General features: G+C 45.1%; 1 protein-coding gene across 1 annotated transcript in view; it reads left to right on the top strand.

The window, feature by feature from the left end:
- RBMS2 (RNA binding motif, single stranded interacting protein 2) overlaps nt 1-10,194 on the top strand; it is an 82,506-nt gene that overhangs the window by 54,506 nt on the left and 17,806 nt on the right. The window contains exons 2-5 of the mRNA XM_011926098.1: nt 313-479; nt 6,892-6,950; nt 7,812-7,903; nt 9,633-9,790. Coding sequence (XP_011781488.1) covers nt 313-479; nt 6,892-6,950; nt 7,812-7,903; nt 9,633-9,790 — 476 coding nt within the window. The remainder of the gene's footprint in view (nt 1-312; nt 480-6,891; nt 6,951-7,811; nt 7,904-9,632; nt 9,791-10,194) is intronic.

Below are 10,194 nucleotides of genomic sequence, written 5' to 3'. Positions count from 1 at the left end.
GGCCTACAGAGTGTTATCTGGGAAATCCTAATGTAAGTGCTGGCAAAAAGAGGGAGAAAGGAATAGGAAATATAAAGGATGTATTAAAAGCTACAACAGGGTTTTAAGTCTTTGGGCTATCTCAGAATGTGGCATTGGATTTCTTCTTCTGTGCTAAAATACGGAGCTAAGGAACAAACTGTGTGTGTCCAAGTGAGTGCACATTTGTGATTATATATAGTTTGGAATCATTTTTTCAAGAGGGCCAGGATCTTCCTCACTCTCCAACATGTAAATGTGTAATCCTTCTACCTCTTCCTCATCTCCCTGCAGCCATATGTGTCACTGGCTCAGCAGATGGCACCACCTAGCCCAAGCAACAGTACACCTAACAGCAGTAGTGGAAGCAATGGAAATGACCAGCTGAGCAAAACCAACCTATACATCCGAGGATTGCAACCAGGCACTACTGACCAAGATCTTGTCAAGCTGTGTCAGCCGTAAGTTGGAGTGCATGTGGGTAGGCTTCCAGGGACAGTATAGATTTGGTTTTGAGACATGGTCTCGTTATGTTGTCCAGGCTAGTCTTGAACTCCTGGGCTCAAGTGATCCTTCTGTCTCAGTAGCTGGGATTACAGACGCATGCCACCACCCCTGGCCTTGCCAGCTCACTTATCCTAAAAGGCAATGGCATTTTGTTTCTACTCCATAGACACAGAGAAACAAAAGACACATAACATTTTGTTTCTACTCCAGAGACTCAGTAGCCTCTCTCTTAAAAAATTCTACCTGCTACTGGCCGGGTGCGGTGGCTCACACCTGTAATCCCAGCACTTTGGGAGGCCAAGGCAGGCGGATCACGAGGTCAGGAGATCAGGACTATCCTGGCTAACATGGTGAAACCCTGTCTTTACTAAAAATACAAAAAAAATTAGCCAGGCGTGGTGGTGGCGCCTGTAGTCCCAGCTACTTAGGAGGCTGAGGCAGGAGAATGGTGTGAACCAAGGAGGCAGAGCTTGCAGTGTGCCGAGATCATGCCACTGCACTCCAGCCTGGGCAATAGAGTGAGATTCCGTCTCAAAAAAAAAAAAAAATTCTACCTGTTACTGATATATATTATAAAGCTTTTATGTGTTTCTTTAAGGAAAGCCAGTGTGGGACGGGCCTTTAGAGCCTAATATCCAGCTTTCTTCCCAGCACCTCCCCCAACCTGATGGTCTTAGTGGAAAGTTGCTGTCCTTACACCTTGAATAGAAAAGTTTAGTATCTCTATAGATGTTAATTAGAAGGCATGAGAGAGCTGGCAGTGGGGATGGAAGAAAGTGGGACTTGCCAATCAAATCATGTACTTCGGAGACTTTCTGCTGCTGGAGATATTCCTTGGGAATGGAGACCTCAAATTAGCAGATAAAGAAGGTGGAGATAGAAGCAATTGCTGTACATCTACCCCGTGAAGACCCCTCAGAGTTCTTTTTAGTAGATTTGAATCATGGAATTGCCCAATTAGGAATGTTGGAAAAATGACAAGAGTGCACAGATGTCCAGCTCAAAAAATAATAAACAATAAAAAATAAAGTCTGGTGTATATCTAAAACTGGTCCTTGGGCTGAGCATGGTGGCTCACACCTGTAATCCTAGCACCTTGGGAGACCAAGGCAGGAGGATTGCTTGAGCTCAGGAGTTCAAAACCAGGCTGGACAACATAGTGAGACCTTGTCTCTATAAAAAATACAGTAAAAATATATATTAAAAAAAATTTTTAACTGGTCCGTTATCTCAGCTTACCTTGCTAGAAAGGTATGTAAGTGGAACTAAGGGGACTCTCTTGGACTGGTAATTTTTGAGAGGTGGGAATTGGCAGATATGTTGGTTTATGAGGGAGGGAAAGAGTATCATATCAATCTAGGTCCTTGATTTCTAAATTTTGTTTCTTGTACTAAATATAATGTGCTACAGAAATTCTCTCACATCACAAGACAGAGAAGAATCTTTTTTTTTTTTTTTTTAAGATTGAGTCTCAGCCTCCCAAGTAGCTGAGATTACAGGCACACACCACCAGACCTGGCTAATTTTTGTGTTTGTTTTTTTTTTTTTGCTAGAGATGGGGTTTTACCATGTTGTCCAGGCTGGTCTCAAACTCCTGACCTCAGGTGATCTGCCCACCTCAGCCTCCCAAAGTGCTGGGATTACAGGTGTGAGCCACTGCACCCTGCTCAGAGAAGAATCTTGATTAGACTTTACCGTATATTCGTTCCTCAGTATCTGTGGGAGATTTGTTCCAGGACCTCCTCTGTCCCCCTGCATGGATACCAAAATTCACCGAGTTCATGTCCCTACCCATTTTTTTTGAGACAGGATCTTCTTCTGTCACCAAGGCTGGAGTGCAGTGGTGTAATCACAACTAACCATAGCCTCCAGGGCTCAAGCAATCCTCCCACCTCAGCCTCCTGAGTAGCTAGGACTACAGGTACATGCCACCATGCTTGGCTAATTTTTTTGTATTTTTTATAGAGATGAGATTTCATTGTGTTGCCCAGGCTGGTCTCAAACTCATGGGCTCAGTCATTCCTCTTGCCTTGGCCTCCCCAAAAGCTGGAATTACAGACATGGGCCACTGAGCCTGGCCTCAAGGCCCTTAGATAAAATGGTGTAGTGGCCAAGCACAATGGCTCACACCTGTAATTCCAACACTTTGGGAGGCCAAGATGGGTGGATCACCTGAGGTCAGGAGTTTGAGACCAGCCTGGCCAACATGGTGAAACCCCGTCTCTACTAAAACTACAAAAATTAGCTGGGCGTGGTGGTGGGCACCTGTAGTCCCGGCTACTCAGGAGGCTGAGGCAGGAGAATCGCTTGAACCCAGAAGGCAGAGGTTGCAGTAAGCTGAGATCACGCCACTACACTTCAGCCTGGGTGACAGAGCAAGACTTTGTCTCAAACATAATCAAAATAAAATAAAATTGTGTAGTATTTGCATGTAACCTATGCACATGCTCCTATATACATTAAAATTATCTCCAGATTATATATGATACCTAATACAATACCAATGCCATGTAAATAAATGTTATACTGTATTGTTTAGGGAATAATGACAAGAAAAAAGTCTGCATATGTTCAGTACAGATGCAACCATCCTTTTTAAAAAAATATATTTTAACTGATTTTAGGTTAAGGGGTACATGTGCAGATTTGTTCTATAGGTAAACTCGGGATTCAGGTATTTGGTGTATAGATTATTTCATCACCTGGGTACTAAGCATAGTACCCAACAGTTATTAATTTAGTTTTTTTTCCCTGAACCTCTCTTAGAAGAAAGGCCATTTTTTTTTCCTGTATATTTTCAATCCATGGCTGGTTCAGTCCACAAGTGGGAAACCCACAGATACAGAGTGATTTTTATTTTGCCGTTCTGAACAATTGCCTTATTTTTTGCTGAGTCTGAAGCATAAGTATAGTCAAGGGCAGCATGTAGGATTGAAGTAAGGAGCCCAAAAGGGGACTGTGGAGAGGCAGGAGTGAGGCAGGGATGAAAGAGGTGCCATAGGAGTCCTGACGAGGAGACTGAGCAGAGCAGGTGGGTAGAGCCCTCTGTCTGCTGTGAGCAGGGAGTTAAGCCTTTCTAGGAAGGATGTTTCTCATGCGTAGAAGGACTTCCTGCCTTTGTCCCAGTTGTCTCTCCCTGGGTTGTAGAGGAAGTAAATATTGCTGGATCCTAAAGTCTGGTATGTGGGAAGGAGAGGCGTGGAGTCTAGGACTGGAACTCCTGGTTCTCAGAGGGGCTCCTTCAAGGAAGCAGCAGCAGTGACCCAGCTGTTGCCAGCTGCAGTGGAAATTCTGAGCTCAAAGTCTCAGCTGCTAGACCACAGCAAGCTCCACCCTGGGGCCTTCATAGGGATAGCAGCACTTGTGTCCTCAGCCCCACAGTCAGACTTCTCAGGAGTCCCTCCCCTTGCCTAAACTTGGGAATGAATCCAAGTATGTAGCCTGGAAGGGCTAGGGTAGCCACATCCATCCTCACCCTCCTTTTAATGTGTTCTGCTCCCAGCTTCCAGGGCATTGCTTGGCTTATTCTGTCTAATCCTTTGGATCACAGAAGTTCCACTAAAAAAGTCAGTGAGATGCTGCCAAGGAGTGAAAACAAATCAGTCATCATATGTTCTTTAGGGATGGAAAGAGAGATGGGAAAATTGCTTGTTTGGGGTATTGTTCTCAAATTCAGTCCCTGCCAACTATTTTCAGTTAGCTCTTGTACTTCTGACTTTGTTGGTGATTTCTGTTCTGTCTCTTTAATAGTTTCACCCTCCTGGAGTGGAATGTAGAGGCTTTTTTCTAGTGGAACACCTCTAATACAGTCCCTGATCTGTGATACACTGCTACTCAAGTTTTAGAAGTTCCATGTGACTCTGCTACCAGAGTATAATTTTCAAAAAGTTGAAAAAAACAACTGTCAGGCTGGGCACAGTGCCTCATACCTGTAATCCCAGCTGTTTGGGAGACTGAGGCAGGTGGATCACTTGAAGTCAGGAGTTCGAGACCAGCCCGACCAACATGGTGAAACCCTGTCTCTACTAAAAATACCAAATTAGCTGGGTGTGGTGGTGCATGCCTGTAATCCCAGCTACTCGAGAGGCTGAGGCAGGAGAATCGCTTGAACCAGGGAGGTGGAGGTTGCAGTGAGCGGAGATCGTGCCACTGCACTCCAGCCTGGGCAACAAGCGCGAAACTCTGTTTCGAAAAATGAAAAGAAAACACAACTGTCATGCAAATATAAAATGAACAAGTGTCAGAGATTTTTATAACTCATTAATGAGGGAACCAACCAGCAGGATGGCAAAATTAGTTCAAAGAACATTTGAGGAACTATAGGAAATGAAGAAAGAATATTGGAATAAGATTGCTACATTAGATAAAAACTGGTTTATGTCCTATAGGATAGTAAAGCCACTAACCTTTGCAATTATTTTTTCTACTGTACAGAAATAATTTGCATTTTTACTGGACAAAAATCTATAACTTGGCCAAGTGTGGTGGCTCACACCTGTAATCCCAGCACTTTGGGAGGCTGAGGCGGGTGGATCACCTGAGGTCAGGAGTTTGAGACCAGCCTGGCCAATATGACGAAACCTCGTCTCTACTAAAAATGTAAAAATTAGCTGGGTGTGGTTGTGTGCACCTATAATCCCAGCTACTTGGGAGGCTGAGGCAGGAGAATCGCTTAAACCCGGGAGGCTGAGGGTGCAGTGAGCTGAGATCGCGCCATTGCGTACCAGCCTGGGCAACAAGAGCAAAACTCTGTCTCAAAGAAGAAGAAGAAGGAGAAGCAGAAGAAGAAGGAGAAAGAGGAGGAGGAAAAGAAGAAAAGAAAAGAAGAAGAAGAAGGAGGAGAAGGAGGAGGAAGAAGAAGGAGGAAGAAGAAAGAAGAAGAAGAAAGGATATGCAGCCCTTTGGCCTTATCACCAAAATTTAGACTTTTTTTGTTTATAAGATGATTTTCTTAGAGCTGGGCATGGTGGCTCTCAGCTGTAATCCCAGCACTTTTGGAGGCCAAGGCAGCAGGATTGCTTGAGGCCAGGAATTAAAGACCAGCCTGGGCAGAATAGTAAGATCCTATCTCTAAAAATAATTTTTTAAATTAGGCGGACATTGTGGTGCACATCTTTCGTCCCAGCTATTCAGAAGGCTGAGGCAGGAGAATTGCTTGAGCCCAGGAGTTCGAGGCTGCAGTGAACCATGTTCACACCACTGCACTCCAGCCTGGGCAACAGAGCCAGACCCTGACACGCACACACACACACAAAATTTTTTTAATACTACAGTTCCCACTCCCCTCCCTAACACTCTCAGATCTTGACAGTGAGAAATAGAAGTCTTAGAGTAAGGCAAAGAGAGGTACTATAGTTGAGGTTCCTTGAGTATAATAATAATAGCAATTAAAATTTTTAAGTGTTTACCATGTGGTAGACATTAATGATTTGTGCTTATTCATTTCACATTCCTAACAATCCTATCTCCATTTTACAGATGATGAGGCTGAGACACCAAAAGGTTAAATGACTTGTTCAAGATCACACATAACTAAAATGTGGCAGAACCAGCATTTGAACCAAAGCAATTTGGCTCAGGTTGACCTTCAGTTAAAGGGGTCAGTGGAGGGGTGATGGGAATAGGGTATCAGAGAAGAACAATGTCTATAATTTTTTCATAGGATCCGTGGTGTTTTCCAAAAGAAAATAAGTAATAGCAAGGATTCTTTTTAGTCCTCAGGGAATTCCAGCCAGCGCTCTGCCTCTACACACTCTTTTATGTGGACATTGCCAAGCTTCTTTCCCCAAAAGACAGTCATCTCTTTCCAGCTAGTGTGTGAGTCTTAGCTGGGAAAGAAGAGAGAAATGTGTTGGTATTATAAGGACTACAGTTACCTTATTTCTTTTAGGTACCTTTGGGGAGGATGGGTTTATATTAAGTGTGTCATTTTTAACCCATTTCTTTCTTTTCTTTTTTTGAGATGGAGTCTCGCTCTGTCATCTAGGCTGGAATGCAGTGGTGCCATCTTGGCTCACTGTAAGGTTCAAGCAATTCTCCTGCCTCAGCCTCCCAAGTAGCTGGGACTACTGGCGTGATGCCCAGCTAATTTCTGTATTTTTAGTAGAGGTGAGGCTTCATGATGTTGGGCCAGGCTGGCCTCAAACTCCTAACCTCAAGTGATCCTCCAGCCTCAGCCTCCCAAAATTCTGGGATTACAGGTGTAAGCTACTGCACCCGGCTCCCATTTCTTTTTTATTTTTATTAAGGCTTGAGTAGGAAAAGTTGGACCATGGAAAGGGCATGGATTTGTCGAGATGTCTGAATCTCTGTCCTATTCTTAGTCTCTGCCCCCAGATTATTACTTTGCATTTTCCTCTCCCTTAGATATGGCAAGATTGTTTCCACTAAGGCCATACTGGACAAGACCACAAACAAATGCAAAGGTGAGAGAACAACTGTCCTTGGTGATGGAGAGCACCAGTAAGTGAGGCCATCCCTTGCCACTGCCCTTTACTGCTGAGATGCCTGAGTCTACAGTGTCAGCGAGGAGTCCCTGAAATTTTTAGGCTTAAAAGATTAGGAGATATTTAGATTATTTGGTGACCAAATAGCTAGAGCTGAAAATGCTGTTTAGGGCCCCAAGGCCAGAAGACTGTACAAAACACTTCTGAGTCTACTGAGCTTATTCTGGACTTTGTATTTCCCTGGATGAGGTGGTAGAAGTGGGTAAGATTTCCTTCTGCTTAGCAAAGCCATGTAAATGCCTTTTTTTGGGAGTGTTTTGGTGGGTGTTATTTTCTGAGGGTGAGTAGTTTTATTGGGGTTTTGAGCAGTTCTAGATAGAACTGGAAGAGTGGAAGGAAGAGAAATGCCTATAGATTGGGCTGGTGAGGGACTTCTTCCAGCAGGTGGCTGGTGGTCTGCTCTGGAGAGGCTGCATTCCCCACATGCCTAGCATTTCTGGGGTATATCAAGAAAAGAGAGGAGCGAATTCTTTTAGAGGTATAGGGGGACTTTGGGTTATTAGAAGAGCCTAGTTCCTGAAACCTCAGATTTCTTAAGGGGGAGGGAGAAAGGCAGGGACACCAGAATAGCTCATTGCCTTGGCATTCTTAGCCACAAACTAGATCACATCTCAGGGTTTGAGGAGCATGTGGATAACTACCTGAAACCTCTCAGTAGCTCTTTCTCCCTCCCATTTCTGTTACATGGATCATAACCCTTCCTCTGTCTCCTGAAAAGCCTGGACCTCCCTGTGTTCCTTACACCTCCCACTTCCTAGTGATGCTGTTTCTCTGTTCCAGGCTATGGCTTTGTAGATTTTGACAGCCCTTCAGCAGCACAGAAAGCTGTAACAGCACTGAAGGCCAGTGGTGTACAGGCACAGATGGCAAAGGTAAGGGTACTACCCCATGTCTCTTCCTCCAAGGGGTTTGTGGTTAGCACCAAAGTTCCAGTTCTAAGGTTTCCAGAGGGCTTACGAACCATGAAATTGAGTGGGCAAGGGCTATCCACAGTGCTTTCTAGACAGTCCATGAGCACCCCTGGCTGCTGGAGGAAGATGTATTCAAAGTCTGTGGCAGGTAGCTCTATCAGCTCTGTTCCTCTCACCAAGTTATTGACAGCAAGAAAGGTAAGGCGGCCTCCTCCAGTACTCCTGCTGCTTCCCTATTTTCCCTGTATTATTCACCCTGGCCCCACTTCCCTACAGGACAGTTTGTGGTGGTTTTGCAGCATTCTCTAAACAAGTCAGTTGTGCAACTCAGAATTTCAGAACAATGCTCTCCACCTCCCAATGTTGTTCCCCATAGGGGCTGGGTAGTGGGCTGGGGAGGCAGGAGGGAAGCCACATCAAGGGAGGAAACTGTCCCTTCTCCTCAGATCTGTCTGAAACTGTTGTCTTCACCTAGACTACTAGAAATCTAGAAGCTTTTCTCTCACTTCTTCTGTTAGGTGGGATTGTCCCCTTGCCTTTCTATTTAATTTTATTTATTTATTTATTTATTTATTTTGAGACAGAGTCTCCCTCTGTTGCCCAGGCTGGAGTGTGGTGGCACAATCTCGGTTTACTGCAAGCTCCGCCTCCCGGGTTCATACCATTCTCCTGCCTCAGCCTCCCAAGTAGCTGGAATTACAAGCGCCCACCACCACGCCTGGCTAATTTTTTGTATTTTTAGTAGAGACAGGGTTTCACCGTGTTAGTCAGGATGGTCTAGATCTCCTGACCTTGTGATCCACCCACCTCGGCCTCCCAAAGTGCTGGGATTACAGGCATGAGCCACCGCGCCTGGTCATCCCTTTGCCTTTCTGAAGCTGTTATGAGTATTATACATAGAGCTTGTGAGGCAGGCCTGCTAGACACCTTTTCTGTAATAGTTAAAGAAAAAGAAAACAAAAGGAAAAGGCAGAAGAGGATTAAGGTTGCTGGTGACCACCACTGTTTAGGGCAGTGTGACTGCTTAAATTCTTAAAAATACAACTATTGGATGATATTGCCATTTTGTACATTCTGTCCCCTGAAAAGGCTCTCCTACCTCTTCTTCCAGGAGGAAAACCCTCTGGCAAAAGCTCAAAGGTTTAGGAGCCTTCAGGGTCCTAGGAGACTGTAGCTTTCAGGGCTCCATGGTGACCCAGTGAACTCCACATCTGGCTCTTTCCCTGTTCCCTTCTCCCTTCTTCCTACTCTTCCTCCATCAGGTAGTGAACAGGCATTCCTACTTAGAGGATTCTGCGTGGCCTGGCCGGAAAAGAAGTGGGGAGGGACTGCTCAAACAAGCCAGCCAAGGAGCAAGGCAGTCTGAGGGAATCCAGCCTCGGGCACCACACCGGCTGCTGGGGAGAGCGGGAATGCTGCTCTGCCTGTTTCTGAAAGAGACAGCCAAACACCATTTATGACTTGTATGATGGGCTTGTATAGTACTAGAAATATTAAATCTGCGCTTTTCCCTCCTGGAACTCAATATACAACCCATGGTAGTGGGACTGGGTGTTAACAAATAGAATAATCTCTGTTTATGTGGGACCGTTCCTATAGTCTCTTTTCTGAAATGTCATTTGTGAGGAGGGCTGAGGGTGGGAGAGGGATAAGAGATGTGAGCCTCATTTTCTCATTGTTATTTCCATAGCAACAGGAACAGGACCCCACAAATTTATACATCTCAAACCTCCCACTGTCAATGGATGAGCAGGAACTGGAGGGGATGCTGAAGCCCTTTGGCCAGGTTATCTCTACCCGTATCCTTCGAGATACCAGTGGGACCAGCAGAGGTGTTGGCTTTGCAAGGTGAGGATGGCAGGAGTGGGGAAATGATGAGGTTAATAACAAATGTCACTTAGGGGTCACCAGAAAACAAAATCTGTGCCTTTCCCACACAAGGTCAAAATACTATACTATTATTAAAAAATACTTGATGGTAAGTCAAAAGTTCATTTTAGGCCAGGCGGTGGCTTACACCTGTAATCCCAGCAGTTTGGGAGGCCAAGGCAGGCACATCACCTGAGGTCAGGAGTTTGAGACCAGCCTGGCCAACATGATGAAACCCCATCTCTACTAAAAATACAAAAATTAGCTGGATGTGGGGGCGCATGCCTGTAATCCCAGCTACTTGGGAGGCTGAGGCAGGAGAATTGCTTGAACCCAGGAGGCGGAGGTTGCAGTGAGCTGAGATTGTGCCACTGCACTCCAGC

Source organism: Colobus angolensis, unplaced genomic scaffold (genome assembly GCF_000951035.1).
Source record: "Colobus angolensis palliatus isolate OR3802 unplaced genomic scaffold, Cang.pa_1.0 Scaffold67, whole genome shotgun sequence".
In the NCBI taxonomy this organism is placed as follows: domain Eukaryota; kingdom Metazoa; phylum Chordata; class Mammalia; order Primates; family Cercopithecidae; genus Colobus; species Colobus angolensis.
Note: the sequence above shows the minus strand (reverse complement) of the source record. Positions and strands in the feature narration are given on the sequence as shown.